Source organism: Odontesthes bonariensis, chromosome 2 (genome assembly GCF_027942865.1).
Source record: "Odontesthes bonariensis isolate fOdoBon6 chromosome 2, fOdoBon6.hap1, whole genome shotgun sequence".
NCBI classification, from domain to species: Eukaryota; Metazoa; Chordata; class Actinopteri; order Atheriniformes; family Atherinopsidae; genus Odontesthes; species Odontesthes bonariensis.
This window is the reverse complement of record NC_134507.1, coordinates 8,708,560-8,728,767: the sequence shown is the minus strand read 5'-3', so window position 1 is coordinate 8,728,767 and position 20,208 is coordinate 8,708,560. Positions and strand designations below refer to the sequence as shown.

The 20,208-nt window shown below is 39.7% G+C and overlaps 1 protein-coding gene across 1 annotated transcript in view; it reads right to left on the bottom strand.

The window, feature by feature from the left end:
* The window catches only part of wdr11 (WD repeat domain 11), a 58,442-nt gene that overhangs the window by 18,720 nt on the left and 19,514 nt on the right, over nt 1-20,208 (bottom strand). Inside the window, exons 10-16 of the mRNA XM_075475715.1 lie at nt 19,509-19,685; nt 13,264-13,348; nt 9,478-9,584; nt 6,598-6,673; nt 5,277-5,385; nt 3,337-3,458; nt 1,053-1,200 (exon numbers count right to left, since the gene is read on the bottom strand). Of these exons, the coding sequence (XP_075331830.1) occupies nt 1,053-1,200; nt 3,337-3,458; nt 5,277-5,385; nt 6,598-6,673; nt 9,478-9,584; nt 13,264-13,348; nt 19,509-19,685 (824 nt within the window). The remainder of the gene's footprint in view (nt 1-1,052; nt 1,201-3,336; nt 3,459-5,276; nt 5,386-6,597; nt 6,674-9,477; nt 9,585-13,263; nt 13,349-19,508; nt 19,686-20,208) is intronic.

Here is a 20,208-nt window from a genome sequence, read left to right as displayed (position 1 = left end):
AATACTGTTTTGAACACGATGAGTGCTGTTGTCTTTAATTAAAAAGTTGAATAAAAGCAGATAAACGTTAGTAGCAAGAAATAGAACTTGATTGTATTCACTGACTCGGTGTTCGCTGTAACCACAGCATGACTCAGCTCAACAAGGTGAAAAGGGTTTGAGAAATCTTTCCATCCGACTTCTGAAATAATAGCACAGATGTGTGGATGCTCAGGCAACTAAATCAGAGTCTTAGTTAACAATTAAAGGGCTTTTTGTTGCGGTGATATGTAGACTCATAATCAAACCATCTTCTGGTATGATCTAAAAAAAATAAAAATAAATCATGCCTTCAGTAATGTTGCTTGTTTACTAGCCTGGTCATTTTGATGTCAAGATAAATGAATGGCGAGGCTAATGTTGATATACCCTCGAGGTAAATGTCATTACAGTTTCTCTTCCCAAAAGCCCGAGTCACCCTCTACATCAGCAGGTTGGACATGTGCAAAACGCTATCTGGGACAAGCTGTTGGCTTCAAAAAAGAAACTAGAAACATGCTTAGATGGCTGCTTGTTCTAAAAAAAGGACATAAAAACAGAAAGCTGCTCAGTTTTTCTGTTCACTGATTATCTATGACTGATTATCTAGTGTGATACATCAGGTTGGCCGCATTTGGTTTTGAAGCCAATATCTTTATCAGATGTCCCGATCAATCTCTTTAAAAACTGACTGCACAGTGATGGATGGAGCGCGGTGATCCAAGGGGAAGTACAGTAAACGGAGCAGTGTGAGTTACAAGATCGATAGAAAGCACTGATGAGCAACTTTAACAAGAACAGAAGGTGGATAAATAGAAACATCGACAGAGACATCAGATAAGAACAGGAAAAAGTAAGAGAAACGACGAGGCTTTTCGTGTAGCAAAAGGATTAACACGTCAACCGGATGTAAAGAAGCAGGCAGAAAGAGGTTTGTGCAGGCATCAGTCTGGATGACCTTTAAAAAGTTTGAGAATATACAAGGAAAGAGGAGATGAAAAAGATGAAAGAATAAAAAAAATCTCTTGACTCACATCAGGGGGGATTCGTGCACCATCTTTCACCGTGTTGCCCTCCACAGTGATGTGGTAGACCTGCCCGTCTGTGTCAGTGAACACAAAGTGCTCCCTGGCTGAGATGGCCTGGCTCGTCTCCGACTTGCTCTCTGCATCTTGAAGGAGACTGCAGGGAGAAGGGTGGGGGGGTATATACGTTTATCCTACATTAACATGTCACTTTTGATTTTCTTTCGCACTCTTTGTGTTCTGCTGCTTGCACTCGAAAGGCATTAGCACTATCATTAAGTCCAGTAAAGACTCAACCAGGAGTAGTTGTAACCCATGGGCACAAGAGATAAGTTAAGATGGTGGAGAGGCTGATGTTTGAACGATAATATGTTCTGAAAGAAATCAGACATATAATCCATTATATTCATTAAAAAAAAAAAAACAGAAAAAAAGATAAAAAATATGAAGTAAACAATTTACTTAAACATTCAGACTCTAGTTTTGGAACCTGCGACTGAGCTGTGGTGGAATCTGCTCCCATCAGTGGTCCCTGAAAGTCCACTTACGCCTTCATGAATTCAACGGACATGAGACATAACTGCTGAATAATTAACTTCCATTCAATTATTTAAGCTGGCTGCAATCTTTCGCATGATTGTTACAGACCTCTTTACTGACCTGTAACTGGAAGAAATTAAACACATTCCCAACCCTATTTCCACATTGTTTTACAACACTCAGACGATGTTCATTCAGCCGTCTTAATTAGTAGTTAAGATACGTCTCCACAATCACTGATGATATGGGGTTAACGTCAGGTAGACACTTTTCATATGTCATCAATCAAAAGAGGGTTTGGTGATGCTGAAGTCATGTTTAGGGATGATGGTGCATCTTGTCACAGAGGGGTTCACACCTTTCTTCTGGAAAGACATAGCAACTCAATAACATAGCCAGCAAAATGATTGAAAATGTATGGTGGAATTAAAATGAAAAATAAAAACTGTACATAATAAAGTTCCATCCTGAAAAGTTGATCTGTCAGCTGCTATGTTGGAACCTGATTGATGAAGAAAACTGTTTTTCATTCATGAAGTCCATGTCTCACAGAATTCAAGCCGTCACAAAAGCAGGAAGAGGTTCAACAAAGCACCAACTGGGAGGTTTTTATGTAAACATCATTCTTTTTAAGCTTTGTTTCAAAAGGCCAGAATGTTCAGCTCTTCCATAAAAATTGCTCTGGTCATATTTGTGTTGCATTTATTGATTTATTTTTTACTAAATAAAATAAAGCAAGAGGAGCAGCCTCCGAGAGTGGCGATTCTGTTGTTTTTGTCGTGTGTTGGCGAGACAATGCTTGGATTGTGTGTCACTGCACAGATCTGGGGAAGCATGCAAAAAAAGAGAAAATATAAAGCAGCCTCCATCATTCTAAAATGGAAGAAGTTTGGAACCATCAGGACATCTGGCTGCCCTGGAAAACTGAGTGTTCGGAGACAAAAAGCCTCAGTCAGACTGGTAACCTACAAGCCAAAGATCACTACAAATGAGATCCACAATGACTTTGTAGAAACAAATTATTTTGTGGAGATAGAAAGAAGATGTTTCTCACAAAAAGGCGCCTGGTAGCTTGTGGAAAATTTTGCCTTTAAGCAATCTAAAATGTTGGTGTATGAAGCAGAAACCCAATTAAAAGTTTTAATCAAACATTACGAAGGCAGCGTCTTTCTGCAGGTTCTGCAGGTACACAGCAAAGTTGAGTAAAAACATTTTCATTCAGTGTGCTCAGGATCTCAGGCTGGAGGCTTTATATTTCAATAAGAGAATGACCTCAGGCATACCCCCAGAAAAAATACAAGACTGGTTTAAAGAAGACTGAAACGACCTGACTGCAGTCAAGACATGAACCCAGATGAGCGTCTCTGGAAAGACGAGTGCACCGACACTCCAAATTCATCCCGGTTTCATTTGTTTGCAACGAGAGGATTAACAGAACCTTCCAAACAAAAGATGAGCCGAGTTCGTGGGATCGTTTCGAGTAAGACTAAACTGCACTGAAAAAAAGAAATCGCTATTCACGAGCACTAAGCAACGGGTCTGAATGCTTTGATAAATTGGATAGTTCAGTCATTGCACTTTTAATATATATTCTAAAAACAAAACAGAATATAGATTGGTGGTAAAATCAGCCAAAGAAGCAAAAATGTAGTAAAATGAAAGCATCTGAAAAGCTTCCAATTGTAAAGTGTCGGTCAAAAAAAAAAAAAGAAAAAAAGAAAGAAGAAGTTTTCAAAAACAAACTTTTTTTAACCTGATGACTGAGGATTCAACGCTACTCTGCTCGGCATCTGACACCGTCTGCCGAGCCATGGCCTCCCTCGCTGCGATCTGCTTTTTCTTCAGACTCTTCAGATTGTGAGATGGGGACCATTCCTGTTGAAACACAGACAGAGTTACAGTGACGAATGCTGACACAGGTCCGGACACATTTGCAGCACAATTCAATGCAGAAAGCGACCACAGAAAGACTGGAGGAAAGGGACAATAGATGCTGATAAAAAAAAAAAAAACAACAAACAAGCATGCATCCTTCCTGCAGCCGCAGCGCTTTTGCTGTAATCTGGCTGACCCGAGGTTGTAATCAATATGGAAATGAGGCAGAAATGAGGGGTTGGGGGACGTAAGCATGTATTATTAAGTTTATTGCTCATCTTATTCGGACTATTGAACATTTTATGGCCCAACTGTAAAGTTTGTCCGGTATAACTCTTGTTTTACGAGCATTTTCTCTGACAAAATGAAACCATTGCGAGATCTTTGCTGAGGTTGAGGAAATTTTCCCAGGCTAATCCTTCAAATGGCCCATACAAACCCAAAGAAGATAAGGGCTGAAAAAGCGCAAGAGATTGTCGGGAAAAGGAGTAAAATAAATTTGAGTGCTTAAAGTGCAGTGGGCTGGCAACAAATCATCTTTGACTTCAACAGGCTCCCATTCAAAATGCAACAACTTCTCTCAATAAGTAAATAGTGAGTGAAAATAAATACACTTTTCCCACAAGTCACTTTGGGGCTGCTGTTGCTAAGCTGGAGAGCGTGTCTTGGGCATAACACTAAACATGCTACTGACATGGCCGCTCCACGTCATTTATGCATTTGTTTTTTGCTAAATGGGAAACTGAAAAACACACCAAGGGAGCCAAGGTAAAGGTGCTGTATACTTAAAGTGAAAACCATTTACCGTTACATCATGTCATTAGTTAGATTTACTCAGTACTCAGAGTGCCCGGCTCATTATGTATATCCATAGTTCAACACATGCTATTAGGCTTAAATGATTAGCACTCTTCTCAAATTGGTTCTTTGATCTAATTAAAGTCAATATGTAAATGTAGGCTTATGAGTATAATCCTGGTTCTTCCATTTGAATAAATGATTGTCTAAAAGTGGGAATGCCTCCTGCATGGCTGGCTCTAGTTCCACCTCTGTCTGCAGGCATCTAAAGAAGGCTAAATATCATTGCTACAATAAGCAGGTGCAAAACTTCCATGATCCCCTGAGATAGACGCTGCTTCGACAGGAATCTCAGTAACTGGTTTCACTCATAACACACACATGTAAGTGGTCACTTCTTGTTCAGCTGGCGCACACTGAACTCAGAGTATTCAGACTCATTTAAAGACCAAACGGCAGAACTAAAAGCTTGCATTCTATCCCCTGCAGATCTCATATATTTCCAGCGTGGAGTACGTGGAAACGAATGTCCCTCAGGTAATTTGATGTGGCGCCACGGGCCTATTGGCAGTGGCCTGTGCAGAAATAAAACTGGCTATTAACAGACTATTTAGGGAACAGAGTTTCTGAGAAATACGGGGGCGACCAGCAGGTTGCTCACACGATGAGTATCCCAGGGAGAAAGTTTCTTGCCACTGCGCAGTTTTCAAGGCTTTTCCTTACTTCACTGCAGTTGTTAGCTATATTGATGCTTAGCTACTGTAGTAGATCACACTGGAGGAGCTCTCATAGTGAGACATTAAACAAATGCAATGAAAGAGAGATGGAATTGGACAGATATGCAGCAGTATATATAGATGAGCAAATAAACACATTAATTAGTGAATTATCAAGAACAGATTATTTTTTTTAGATATCAGTTTTGCAGTAGCAGTTGCATCTGGTGTGCTCTTCCAGCATATTTGAATAACAAATTAGTTACAGAACCCAAATTTTATCAGTGTGCAAATTCATTGTTACCAGTGCAGTGACGGTGGGGAAGTTCTTTGCCATCTCTCGGAGAAGTGTCCCTGTCCGGATGTCCCACAGCTCCAGGGGTTTGTCTCTGAACACCACCACCAAGTACTGCCTGAGAGAAAAAAAAAACAAAAAAAAACACAAACTCACATACAGTCCATGGTCAACACATTAGAAAGTCTGTGGTGCTGGTGAGTGTGTTGAGCCTCCCATCTTGGTGTTGCACACACTGTACGAGTGATAGAACGAATGCATTGTGTTGATATGCTTCAATAAAGGTTCTAAGAGCTCAACAAATTACTTCTGATTTTTCTTTCAGTCACATACCTGAAGGGTTCAAGGCTGGGTTTGTGAAATGATTTCATCTCAGAAAGCCTTTGAACAATGATTGCAAATAAATAAATTCTCACTTTTCCATGCACAGCGTATGAGATGTTGTTGTATAGTTGTGACAAAAGTATTTAGACATTTGCTTTACCTCTTTCTATTCCATGATTTGAGTAAAGAACCTTTCATCAGTAATGATTCAACTTTTGGCTTGCATGGGATTACAACTACTCATACTGTAGATCGTCTTTGGTTAAAGTTAGGCTAAGATGACAGAGCCCGATTGGACTGACTAGAATGAGGGTGATACGGCCTGTGAAGATTCGAGAGTAGTAAGCAGAGCAGACACCGAATTTTGAGTGAAATTTCACTAAATCTGGTACAAAATTATAACTGTTCTTGTATTTAGTGCATCAGTTACCTGCACCCGAGGCAGCTTGGATGCAATATCGTGTGTGATTTTAAATGAAACCAAGAGTATAAAAATTGAGTAGACACAGAATGTAAGGAAAATAATCAAAGGGATCACACTGCAGTTTAATTTCATATCAACCACATCTTGTTCTTAGTGTATATACGCAGGGCTTTTCATAAAATGGAGCCCTTAAAAGAACATGCTGTCAAACAAAGCGAGATAAACAGAAAACAGCTATGGCCCGATAACCTCGTTCATACTTTCAATTTTCAAAAGTTAAATTGCATCAACATATGTATGGCATTTCATTTCCAGTTAAGTTTTATTCATAGATTTCCAGTTTCGTTTAGGTATGGCATGAATTAAAAAGTGAACTGGATGTTTGGAAACAGAAGGCAGCAAAGAGATTCACAGATGACATGGCTCGAGGCGGGTGAGGCAAAGTGGGTCTGTGCAGGATTTCATGGTGTATGTGATGTAAATTAAAAGTCTGTGTTGTTTTAGGCATAAGCACGAGGAATTCTGCTGTCTGAACAGGCTTAGACCTGGCTTTGCCGGTTGTGGAAAAAGGTGGAAACTTACTTAAGATGAGACACTTTGATCATCTCAATGGGTGGCTCGTCATTTCCTCGCTCACCTCTGAATGCAAAGCATCTGCCTAAAAAAACACAACAGAGAGAAAAAGAGAGCGTGAAAGAGATGAAAGGTGCTGATGGAAGACAAAAAAAAAAAAAAAAAAAAAACGGAATTTTTTCCTCGTGCCTGCGAAATCTCATCGCAGTTTCCTTCAGTGTCAGCTTGTCCTGGTTTTCTCTCTTTTGCCAGAGCCAAGAGAAAACTTACTCTCTTCTTTCCACCCACGAGAGTCAAAATTATGCAGAGCATCAAGGTGGCCCTCTCAACAAAACAAGAATGCCCTTCAGGTGCATCATATCACACTTGCTCAAGCGAGTGCTGATCTGATTTTGTAAAGGACGATTCAGGAAGCGGCCTGTTTAAAATGTACAAGTCATCCAGCTGCCAGTGATACTTTAAAGTGGAAGTGACCTACACAGTTGTGCTGATGGTGGCAGTTGAGGACACCAGAGGGGGGAGAATAGTTTAACATATGGTGGAAGCAAAACTTTGGAGACCTGCGGTGCACTTGAGGCTAATGAAGGGTTGTTTAAAATTCCCTCTCGTTTCCTCGCTCTCACACAGTAGGACTGGTCACGTGTCCTGATTACACAATTAAGCCATCTCCCTCTTCGGATCACCACCCTCCAGGCTGTTAACGCACATTTGAAATGTGCAGCCCCAAAAACAGTCCATGCTACTCCGTGCACTGTACGGCAATAGAGAAGGTGGAATTTCTTCCGTCAAACACAGTCAGAACTTGACATGATTTTCATTACGTGCGGATGCTTATTAGAGAGACAGCTCGAAATAATGAGCTGCCGGCACGACTCACAATTGTATGTGTGTGAATAATGTTTAATCATCTCTGCACAGTACAAAACTCGTTTAATGCTAATCATTTCACATACTATACGGGAGCCATGAAACCTGCAACTTCAGTTATTGCACCTGAGCGAGGAAATAATTTCACAGATAAAGAACATCTCTTCAGTGCCACTGCAATCATTTCTGTAAAGCCAAGAATAACCACCATTGTTAAGTGAAGTTAGAAAGTTGATTTTCCATCCTCGAGTCTTAAATCTTATCACAAACCAATAACCTGCCATGCTGGATTAGTCTTATGGAAAGAGAACAATATTTTTCTGTGCTTTTGTGCTGTTCATTTTGATAACTTGCTTATGAAACAATATGTTCACTTTCCCTGGTGACCAAATAGAAACAAAATTAAAACAGAAAATATTGAGACAAATCTGTGGGACAGAATGTCCAGAGTGGCAGTAGTTTAAAATCTGGATTTCTTTTCTTAAAAATTGAATGCTTAACATTATATGACGTGCACTATAAACATACAGAGTATTCAAAGAACACATGCAGGCTAATTGTATTTCATATGAGAAACCGGATTGCGTCTGTAAAAGGCTCATTATTAGATCCTTATGACATCAGTATGTCTCCCTTCTATTTCTGCATGAGATTTAAGCTTCGTCCTTTAAAACAAGACATTTTGGGTGTTGCTGAAAGTTGACAGAAGCTGCCCGTCCCTGCTTTCCTTTTCCTCCCAGTGCTCAGCAAGACTAAACGCATCCCAAAGCAATTTCTTCTCCATGCTGAACAGACACAGATTAAATCGATATGGATCTTTTCCATTTAACAGCAAAAACAAAACATATAACCGAGAATGTTGCGACCCAAACTAAACAGACACTTCTGCATGCGTCAGAGATGGGAGCCTGGACTGTGAGATCTGCACAGCCTGCCTGTCTGAGCTGCCGGCAGCTATGGATGATCTCAGTCACTTTAACTCTTATGTATGAAGGGATAAAAAAAAATTAAAAAAAAACTCAAATGACAATCGAAGGCATACATGTCTGTGTGTAGGACACTGTAACAAAAGCTTATGCTGTGGGCTGTTAGTTTAGTGAACAGTGGTGCTTAATAAAAAAACACTGTAGAAATGACTCACCACTGCATTATTCTAATAAAGCCAAATCATTAAAGAACCAAAATGAATAAAATGTCCTTGTAAAATGATCAGCTCGAAAAAAAAATAAATAAATACGGGACATTTGTTCAAATGATAAAAGATCAAATAAATCACACCCAACACTGAACACAGAATGGAGAAGAAATTTCAACACAATATAAAAACTTCACCATATTTTCTGAAAACTTGTTACTTAAATCCTTGGATTTTATAGAAATCTCGCTCTCCTCGGCATAGAAAAGAGAGCACTATTTATTTCCACCTCCTGGAGGGGATAGAAACACATTTTCATTTCTGCTGGTGCAGCAAGCAGTAACTCTGATAGGATATCATTTCCGGAGCTAGCCTCCTCTCACTGTTGCCCTTACACAGTCTTGCTCTGACTTTAATTTGGAGGGTATGTAAGTGTTCCCTAGAGGGGAACAATAGGAGCCTCTTCAAGAATTGTATAGACAAAGAAAGACCAATAAAAAGAGAAAACAGGAGAGTGAGAGACTAAAGTGTCCATTTTCACTGCTGTTAAGAGGAGGCCATAACAGAAACCATCAAGGGTGAAACAAAAGTTTAAGCTGGTACCCTCAGGTACAGTGTATGTGTGTTTTTGTTTTTATATCATTGTGTGGACCGAAACCTTACAAGACACCAACTTATGGGGACATCCTGTCAATGCGGGGACCAAAGTGATTTTTAAGGGTTAAGATTTGGGTGCTGGGTTAGGATTGGCTTTAGTTTATTGTTAGGGTGCGGGTGAGGCATCCTGTTCTGATTAATAAGGTTCGGGGCAAGGGAATTAACTCTGTCAATCGAAGATCTCGGCGAATAAGCTGAGACGAAAGAAAAAGTATGTGTGCGGCTCTCACCTGTAGGTAGGTCGACATGCTGCAGTTCATTTCGCACCAGGCCCATGTTGTTGGGAGCAGAGGTGGCAAAAGAAAGGAAACTGGTAAGACTAATCCATTCGATACCCCTGTAGCAAAAAAAAAAACCCACACACAAACACACAGTTGTTAGTTAAAAAATAATATAGCTATACATGGAACATAGCTGTCAAATAATCCTCCTTAGAAGTAAGGTCAAAGGCATACCTAAAACTTCCACACACTCCATTGGGGAGGTTTTAAAATGCACCACAGATGAACCTAGTGTGACATATGAATATTTTTGAGAAACTGGCTCAGCTGACGGAGCACACAACCTCATCCGTAATGGGATGGTAAATAGCCACATGATTAATTAGTCCATTTCCCCACTAAATGCAAATGAGATGTTAAGTAGCCCAGAGTCCTTTGGCATGGCTGCGCAGGGGCGAGGGCTGCCCGGTTCATTACCATAAAGTCTTAGACTTAGATTTTAAACAACAGGAAGAGGGAAGAATCTAATGAAGTACAACTTATAATCTAACAGCACCACAGTACAATGGTGTAAATATCCGGTTAGGCGGGTTACTGTATGAGTAATTTCCTTCTTTATTTTTCTATATATTTGCTCTTTCTGCGCTTTACTTGTAATAAAATGGAAGTACACCAAAATGTTCAATGAAATGTCAATTATTTTGCAAAGTGTAAGAGCTTTTATGCATTAAACAGAACTGTATGAGCAGTGTACAGACAAGGTACAGTATTGCAAAAAGTCATATGCGGGTGACAAGATGGATGCTGAGTTCTGACTGTCGGGAAAAATAAAAAAATAAAATAAAATCACAGACACTGATAACCAGGCAGGGAAAGCATACATCACATTATTCACCTAAAATGGTGAAACATGGTTATACATTACACATATACACAGGGTTGGGGAGTAACAGATTACATGTAACGGCGTTACGGTAAAAGGATACAAAATAAAAGTAACTGTAATCCGTTACAGTACAAGCAAAAACGATGTACTCAGATTACAGTTACATTCAGTGAGAATGGGGGTTACTTAACAGGATTACAATTTGTGCGAGGTTGCAGTGACAGAAGTACAGAGCGGCAGGGTCGGACTGGGGAAAAAAAAAAATCGGCCCTGGCAATTTTCCCCGGGACCAGCCCCCCCTCAGTATTAATTAGTATCTCCAATCTAATTAAATAAAAATAAAAAAACGAGCACAGACCGCTCATACAGTCAATGGCATGTACCCATAGAAAAAATACACACTCACTCACACATCACACAACCTGACTATCGACTGCTAACAACCATGATCAGTAACCCACACAAACCCAGACACATAATGGCTCGGCGGCCAGCAATCGGATAAACCAATGAAGTGAATCAATCCTGTGAAAGAATGAAAACAAGTGAATGAAACCTGCACTCACCCATTATGAAGTTAACTCTGCCAGCCCCATAATCTTGCCCCTGCTCAGCCAGCTCCTTGACGTCGGGTATGGTTGGTAACGTTACGGCGGCTAGCATTAGCAACTAGGCTGCTAGGCTTGCTAAATCGGTAAGCATTAGGCTACTGAAGAAAGCTAGTCTTTTTAGCTACGTTATATTATCATCTTTCTTCTCGGCTATAAGTTAACCTTTGTTTACGGCCACTGGCCCTAACCTGACGCGCTAGCTGTCAAATCACCGGAAGTTTTCACCGGAAGTACTGGCGCACACACACAAGCAAGGGTGTGCAAAGAAAAATAAAATGTGATGTAAAAGTCTTACTTTGCTTATTTATTACTAAAGTAGAGCACTTCATTGTCATTGCACATGTATTAATGAAATGCAGTTTGGCATCTTATCAAGTGTAACGCGTGCAGATTGTATAGCATGCAGTATTTAGAGATAAAATGCAGTTATTTACGGCTAGTGTAAGGAAAGATGGTTAATAGATATGTGCAGAATAGATCAATTACCTAGGGAAATGCATGTATGTGCAGAGAATGTATAATGTAGTTGTGGCAGTATAATGAAAAGAAAAATAGCATGGTATAAATAAATGTGATAAATACAGATGGAATCATACAGATAATATACAGATTATCCTATACCATAAATAGGTAAAAGTAATCCAAAAGTAATTAGTTACATTACTTTTTATAAGTAATCCAAAAAGTTACACTACAATTACATTTTAAACAAGGTAACTTGTAACTGTAACGGATTACATTTTTAAAGTAACTTACCCAACACTGCATATACACAAGCATTTCCAGTAACCTCTACACGAGTTGCTCATTAAAGTCTGTTTGAGAACTTCTCTCATTAAAATAAAGCCTGGCTCTGCTTGAATGGATGTTGTTTGCTCCCCAATCAGTCCCAGTTTAACAACATTAACTGATTCAATCTTGTGCTTAATTAATCCTGGTGAAAAAGTTTAGCTGCGTCTTAGAAAATACAAACTAATGAAGCACAATTTTCTTTTTGTTGATGCTTAGCAATTGCATAGAGGGGCCCTCTGCAATACTTCCCACAGAAGGGTTGCAAGTCCATGGAAAACTATGCCTGTACTTATATTTTGGTAATAAAAAACATCAAGATGAAAAAAAAAAAAAAAAAAAAAGGATCTTCCTCGTCTATGTATAAGGATCGTATTATTTTTTACTTTGACTCATCTTCCTCCCACAAGCATCGCACATTCCGCTCCGGTTATGTGGCCTTGTGTTTTGTTTTTCAGCTCAACACTAACACAACACAAAATTTAATCATTTGTACACTCAAATGTTTTGAATATTTCATTTGGCCTTTTGATTAAGTTAAGACTTGATCATTAATAGAGCTTCGTTGACTGTTACTCTTAGTGTCTCTCCCTTTGGTTATGGCCACTTGGGTCAGGTCATAGTAACATATAAACCAAATAATTATTCTGATTCATCAATTGAAGTTTTTATCATTTAATGTACTAATGTCCTTAAATTTCCCTCGGGATTAATAAAGTATCCATCTATCTATCTATCTAATAGAAATACTGCTACCATCAAGGCACCTGGACTTCTTTTGAAAAGTAAAATAACTAAAATAAGTTGAATATAACTTTTTTGTGTGTTATACAAGACAGGGTGTTGTGATACCAGTACCAACGATAATCAAAAGAGGTATCAAATGAGTGAAACACCATTGTCTTGTATATAATACATATATAATAGTATTGTGATTTGATCCCAGCCGATAAGATAAAGTATTATTGATTCATGGGGGTTTTGTACAATTTTCATTGTTCATCACCTCCTTTTCTCGAGTGTAAATACCGATAAAAGGAGACCTAAAACCCCAAAACAAACAAGCAAAAAACTAAATGAATAAATATGAATCATCTTGTGGTATTATAAAGGTTTTCATTTTTCTACCAATATTGCAATGTCCTCATTGCTTAAATACTTGTGCAGTGAAAATCTGTTGTTCGAATACAATGATAAAATCACATGAAAGAAGATGGGCACTTATTTCTCTTCAACGTGTGAAAGGCAGCGCATTACACGTATTATACGATGGGTAACTGCCTCCCCAAGCTCTAATGAGGTTGAAAACAATAAACAGAAAATCAATCCACCACAAGCTGACTGGCCGCTGGGGATTATCCGACATGCTGTCAGACAAATACACCACCTACAGAGTACAATGAGTGCGTACGCTCGTTCACTAAGAGCTGGGAGTAGGGGTGCTGACCTAGAAAAGCTATCTTGTTGTACACAATTACCTACTCAAGGGGAAAAAAAAAAAAAGATTACCTGACTTCACAAGAATGAACACTGAGTTCTTTGTGCAGAAGACCACTGGTCAGGTTGTAGACCAGTACAGACCCATTACTGGTGCCTGAGAAGAGAAGACAGAAAAAGAGCGGTGCATAAGAAAAACAAGCTACCCATGAGGGGACACAAGTCATGCAGTTACTTGTCATAGCAGCACCTAGCCTTCAGCACGATCAGAGAAACGGAGTGTCAGCGTGACACCCCAGTGTGTTTCCTGTCACTGCAGAAGGTGTGTAAAAAAGCAGCACATCAAACTGCGTGCCATTTAGCTCACAGTCTGAGTGCACTGCACAGTTTGATATGTCGTTGGAAATGGCACACGAGCTCCGTCTAACCCCAAATACCACCTGATTAAATTCTGCAGTTGACATTTGACACGATGAGACGCCCTGTGAAGGTTTGACAGAGTGATGTTTAATTCAAATTTGTTTACACTCTAAAAAGTCAAACCAAAACCTACTTAGCAGTTATTTTTGGTGTTAACTCACGAAAAGTTTCCAAACTATGACTAGTTAAAAAACAACCAAGCGCCGACAGAGTTGAATGTTGTTCTTATTATTATTATTATTTTTTCTTTTCTTTTTTTTTCAGCGCTTTACCTTCAGTGTCCTAACAGATAAGTTGACTTTTGACTGGGGAAGCTCTGCTCCTGGATATCAAAGCCCCTTTTCTGCTTAATTAACTAATTATTTAATGCAAACAGATATCATGAGAACTGTGCACTAAGAGCCAAATAACTTCTTTTCATGGAATTAAATAAGGAATAAAAGCCATTATTTGCTCTTCCACCATAACCCTATAGAGTCTTGTATATGAAAACGTCTGCGCTTGTTAATAGGACTGAATGCAATGACTTGCAAATTATTCAAACCCTCCATTTAATAAAACTCCGTACAAAGTTGAGGTATGGATTGTGAGACATGTCACGCATCAAATGAGATAGAAATAGAGTGGATGCTGGATTCACTGGATGCTGACCAGTTGAAAGCAGAATGTAATTTAGCATTGTCTTGATTAAAATGAGAGAGGCTTTACCTGACATTGACTGGATAGCAGTACATGTTGATCCAAGAACAGCATTTATTGTTTAGGATCAACAGTTAAACATAAGAAGTTGCCAATGGTATACGCACTGATCCAACCTCCCCCACCACCTTCCAAAAAGAAAAGATTTCAAATTCTACATCAGTTTTACATCTCTTATCAGCCCGTTTTTAATAAACTCTGGTCCAGGGAAGGCAGACACATTTCTGGAACTTGTCTTTACGTGTTTAACTTGTTTTTTCCTTCTTTCTTTCTTTGCACGGTAGGGTTTAACCTACACGTGGGAATGTAGTGAATTCAGAATGCAGAATCGGACAAACAACATGTGCCTAAAACAGTGGAGGAGGAATATCTTTTGAGTATCAGAGAGAGCTACGCTACACAGTACAAGACCTAAGACATTCAAAAGTAAACAATTATAAAGACATAGTCCCCAAACAGTGTGTTCAAATATCACACAAACTGTTCTGACAGTACTGATAAGAACCTACTCAGATTAAAGCCGACGTCCACCATAGCTACCGAATTCTAATTCTGAGCTAAATGGCTGAATGGCTAAAAACCTTTAACTTTCCAAATACTGTTATCGGAGAGATTTTCCAGCAGACTTCAACAAATAAATGGCTGCATTGAACAGCTACTTTAAAGTACAAGAAATCCTTTATCAGGAATCTTACTGCTGCATCCTGAGGTGCTATAAAAGTTATTCTCATACCAGTTTCTAAACTAGTTGTTTCAACACAAATGAGAGGATGCAAATGATAAAGCAAACTGTAAACCAAAGGGTCGGAGCTCCTGCTAATCTAACGGATATTCCGTTCAACACATCGTAGGAGCTGAGAGTAAAAATCTATTATCATGTCATTTTGTTTTTTGGGGGACATGCCTTACTAGCTTCCTTCATATGGAGTTCGCAAGGCAATCATTTCCCATCATCTCTATATCTTGTTTTCTGATTCAAACAGTGCAGCAAAGCATCGCTGTCGGACAAGCACAAACAAATAAATGAAACATGCAAACATGAGATAATTCAAATAAGAGGACCAGGCTATGGTTGAGGAAAGCTGGCTGGCACACAGCTTCTTTAACTTTCCCCCGGAGATGTGGAGCGGGAGAGGCTGACATAGCAAAGTAAAACTGGGATGGGAGTCCAGGTCTTTTTGCTATTTTTAATCCCCTGTAATTTCACATCATCAAAGGATTATAATTTGCAATATTTCAATTTGTGGACATTTCTTTTTTTTTTGGGGGGGGGGGGGCGTGTTTCTTTGCATCTGTCTGATGTAGCATAACTGAGTCTCAGTGCTTCTCCCTTCTAAGTCTGACACACATTAGGAAAGAAACTAATCACATCGGAACAGAGAGCAAGAAACTAGGCTGTATCTGCCAAGCACTCATCTGTGGATCCCTCTGCATTTCTTGATCCTGAGTATTACTCTTTTAATCTAGGGAAGTGACACATGTCAACACATGCAAGAATGCCAGTATCAACCTCAGCAGCATCATGATTGAGGAAGCAGAAATTTAACCAGAGAAGTATTCAATTTACAAAGCATCACATGTAAAATGGTCGGTTGCAGCTTAAAGCTCTGTGTGTGTGTGTGTGTGTGTGTGTGTGTGTGTGTGTGTGTGTGTGTGTGTGTGTGTGTGTGTGTGAAAGAAAACAAACATTGTGCTCAGTGGATATGGATTATTCAGAGAGGCAATGGAGGGATTTCTAGTGAGAGTTTAATTATTTGGATATAATTTATGATTTAAAGAGATAAAAACAGATATTTCCGTGCAGGGACTCAACTAAAAAAATTGACAGTAACTTATCCTCCGTGAAATGAAGTGTGTGTTCATCCATCAGTCTGACAGCTGGCTTTTTGTTTTTAATTAACAGCAGCATTCCGACAGGGTCACGCTCGCAGGAACGCTACAACCACAGACATAACTGTGTAACAATCTACTACATACTCAAGAAAAAATATAGTGATTCTTCAAAGCCAACCATATTTTGCCTTTGTTAAAAGCAAACCTGCATGCATTCTGGGCATCACTGCTCCGTTTCCCGTGATGTCACGGTAGGAACTCTGAAAGCGATCACAGCCTGACTGTTCGCTTGAGGAGAAGGATTTAGGTTAGAGGTCGGAATATGTAATTACAAATAACATTTTCCCTCCTTCAGAGTGAAAACAGTACACTGCTTTGTGATGCTAAAGGCATGTGGAGACTGGACAGACATTTTTCAGGAGTCCTTCCTGTCTCGCTCCTTCCTGTGCACTTGTCGCTTTTTTATCCAAAGAATTTTTTTTGTTGGAAAGCTTTTGAAGCTAAAGATTTAAAAATAAAATCAAACAGAGGAAGCTGAGGTATGACGGATCCTCAAAGGATGAACATGCATTTACTCAGGTCCCCGAGCAATAGATGAGACAAATTTGAGCTTGATGGGATGAACAGTTGTTATTATAAATAAAGAACAGACACAAAAAGATTCCTTGCTTCCTATATTAGTGATATTTATGTCAACTGCAGCTCTGTGGGCTATTGCAAACTATAAATTACATAAACTACCCTCATGAGGCCATCTTAAACGCACAGTCTACAGAATTACCTGGACACTGCCTTTTAAAAGAGACCGTGTCATCCATTGAAATGCTCGATGTAATTATCTAGGCTTTCAAACTTGCTATTCACAAGCTAATCCATGGCAAGTGGAACAAAAGGCCTATTTCAATAATGTGGCTGGAGAGCATTCAACTACTTGTGTCTGCGAGATAACTATGGGGACTTTGCAAAGGATGTGCACAGAAAACTAAATCGACACATTCTAATTTTGGATTCAGAACGCCTTTGGGAACCAGCTGTGCCGAGCCAACCCCACACCATCTGCAGCACGATGGGTTCCTACCGCTCCCGCTCCAGAATCACATACTGATTAAAAGAAAAAGACTTAGGGAACAATTTAGTTTGTTTTTGTGGAGGCCATGACCCAAACCTGCTAATAACCGTGGTTGTTTTAGGTCCCACACAACCAGTGCACTCATAAAGCATGGGATGCACAGATCAGGCAGGTGAAAACAGTTGTAAGATGTGTAGGGCAAAAGGTGTTATAACTCATCTGCTTGTCTGTATGTTTGAAAGAGGCAATGCATCTTGGAGGTATGATTCATTTACGTGTTCATGTCAGGGGACTAAGAGTGGCCCATTTTTCAGCTTGACAACTAAACTGAAGGTTTACCACATTAGGGAGCATTGCGTCAGGGCCTCCAATTCAGAGCCAACAGCGTGCATGAAAGTAGACGACATGGACATAAAGTGAAAAAAAAACAAACAGACAAACTACTGCAAACACGTTTCTGCTCTTAATTTCACATTAAAATTGCGACTCAATTTACTGCATCATTACTTTAACGAAAAAGAATATTTTGAAGAAAACTGCTATGCTGATCTGAAACCAATATATTCCAAATATCAGCCGCTCCCCGTCTTCTTTGCCTAGCAGCTGTTACTAGAGCATAATAAAGGAGAGCGATATTTTAGATGAAATGTGTGCCCTTTGCATAGCTTTGCTGAGGCTGCACAGTCAGATTTGATGCCCTGGTACTTTATGCAAAATCCTCACATTTAAAGCTACATATACATATTCAGATATGCTGACGTGTGCATCTGATCATTTAAGTTAACAAATCTAAACGTTCAACAAATGGTGCTGAGAGTGCTCACCAAAAACCTGAGCAAGTGTAAGAACACACCAGCATTTGTTCGTACAGCTTTTAACTTCTATTCCACTTTTTCTTTTGAATTAATTGCCATTTCCTACGTAAGGTTAACTACTTGGATTCTACAGTAAAGGTGGAAGCCTTGGTGAAACAAAATGTGACATAAACTGGTCATTGGCCCACTTCTACCATTAAAATGCTTAAACCTGTTACGATGATGACTGATGGTGTTAATGAATGATTTTCAGTTCAGTTTTGCAGCTGCATGTCGCTGCTCTCATGTTCCAAGTGGGCAGCTGCCGTGCTTTCACTTTCCGAGTTATACAAAACTCTGGGTATTTATGCTCATTATGTGTTTAAAAAATGAATGTGCAGTCAGTCGCCGCGCCGCAGGAGTGCCGCACCAGAGGTCGTTGGTGGTAATACAAACATGCAGCCGCGACACGGCCGTTCAGCAAAGCAGATAAGTGATGTGAGGTTTGCCACCGACTCAGTTCACTGTGCCGTCTCTTTAACATGAATGATGGGAGTCATACTCCGTATGAGAGCCATTTTTCTTGGAAAAGACCCATGGCTCTCACTGACGGGCTTCATGTCAAGCAACCAGATAACTAGTAACAGACCAGCATCATAATGCAGACTGTCAACAACTGTCATATTGAATGAGGATGATGTGGACATCGCAGGGATATTTATGCTTAAAGAATAGGTGAAGCACAATTATGTAAATTAAAAAAATTAAATAAAAAAACTCAACAACAAAGCAGAAGTCACCACTCCTCTCTGTTCCAGCTTCAGGTACTGTATGCAGTGCCTTCCTGCTGCAGCAGCAGCAGTTTGTGATGCTGCTGAAACCTGTTTGTCGGTTGGATTCGTCAAATTTGTTGCCTGGACCTGGACCGGGTTGATTGGCAGCGGTCTCGGTAGCTGCAATGTTAATCACTGGCATTCATTCCCCGGCTGAATTGTTTCCTCTGCTTAAAACAGCCTCGAGCAAACAATGGTTGTGGGGTTTTTTTTGGTGGATCAGTTTCCTTCAAGAGATTTTACTTTGTGGATCTTTTAAAGCTTGGGCCAGTGGTCAAACGATCTGCTGAGGAGGAAGCAGTGCTCAGCCTCGGGCAAAATCCTAAAATCTTTCTCTTGCAGGTCAGTTCAGTACAGACCGAGTACTGTTTTGTTCATTTTACAGACTTTGCTCTCAGGGTAAAATGAAAACAAGGGCACATACTTGCAAAAGATGTTTTGGTGCTGTTAATAAATCAATTCTATATGATTCTATTGAAATAAGTCGAAAGAATTAAGTGTGATGGAGAAAAGAAAAATAAATACATTTAAAAAAGCCTTATTGTGTGGAGAAGATTTTTTGTTTAGGATTACAACCATCAAACCTGTATATGGCAAAGCCTTGCTCCTCACAAATCTTTGGAGTTTTGTGTCCAAATGTGTGTCAGGGATGCCGACATTATTCCTTACCTGCAGCCAGAAGAGGCTGGTAGTGGTTGATGTTTTTGGTGGTCAGAGGTGGACACATGCGGATGGCGAACGGGGGAAGAGGCAGACCGGACAGCAGGCCCGTGAGCAGGAACTTCAACTGGACCTCTTGCTGGTTGGAGGACGGGGGAGGAGCCTCACCAGCAATTAAGGTTTGGCCTGGACATAAAACCACAGAAGACAGAAAGTTACTATTTTATCTGCAGCCAGAATAAATTTTTTTTTTTTAAAATAGTCAAAACTAATTTGCTTAGCATTGCCATCAGCACACCATTTCCTTTACATTTAGTAATTTGAGGAAGGAAGAGGACCACCTTTATCCTATATTTCCATCCAAAGCAAACCACTTGAAATGAATCAATATTGAAGCTTGCCCCCACGTTTTGCATTAAATACGTGTTTGACTAAAACAGTAATCATGCTTACCCTTATCGGGGGTCTGTAGCCCCTGATCCAAAAACTTTAATACCGTGCATCTGTTGATGTAACGGTCTGACACATCATTTAACTGAAGATTAGTCAAGCTGATCCAATTCAGATGACGCACCCATGATCAGTATGGATATTCACAACAAACCGATTTACAAAAAGCAACAGACGCAAGCAAATAAAGGGGAAGTCACAACACAGTACCCAACCAGAAGTAGCTGTTCTGTTGTTATGATCGAAAGTAGCTTCTGGT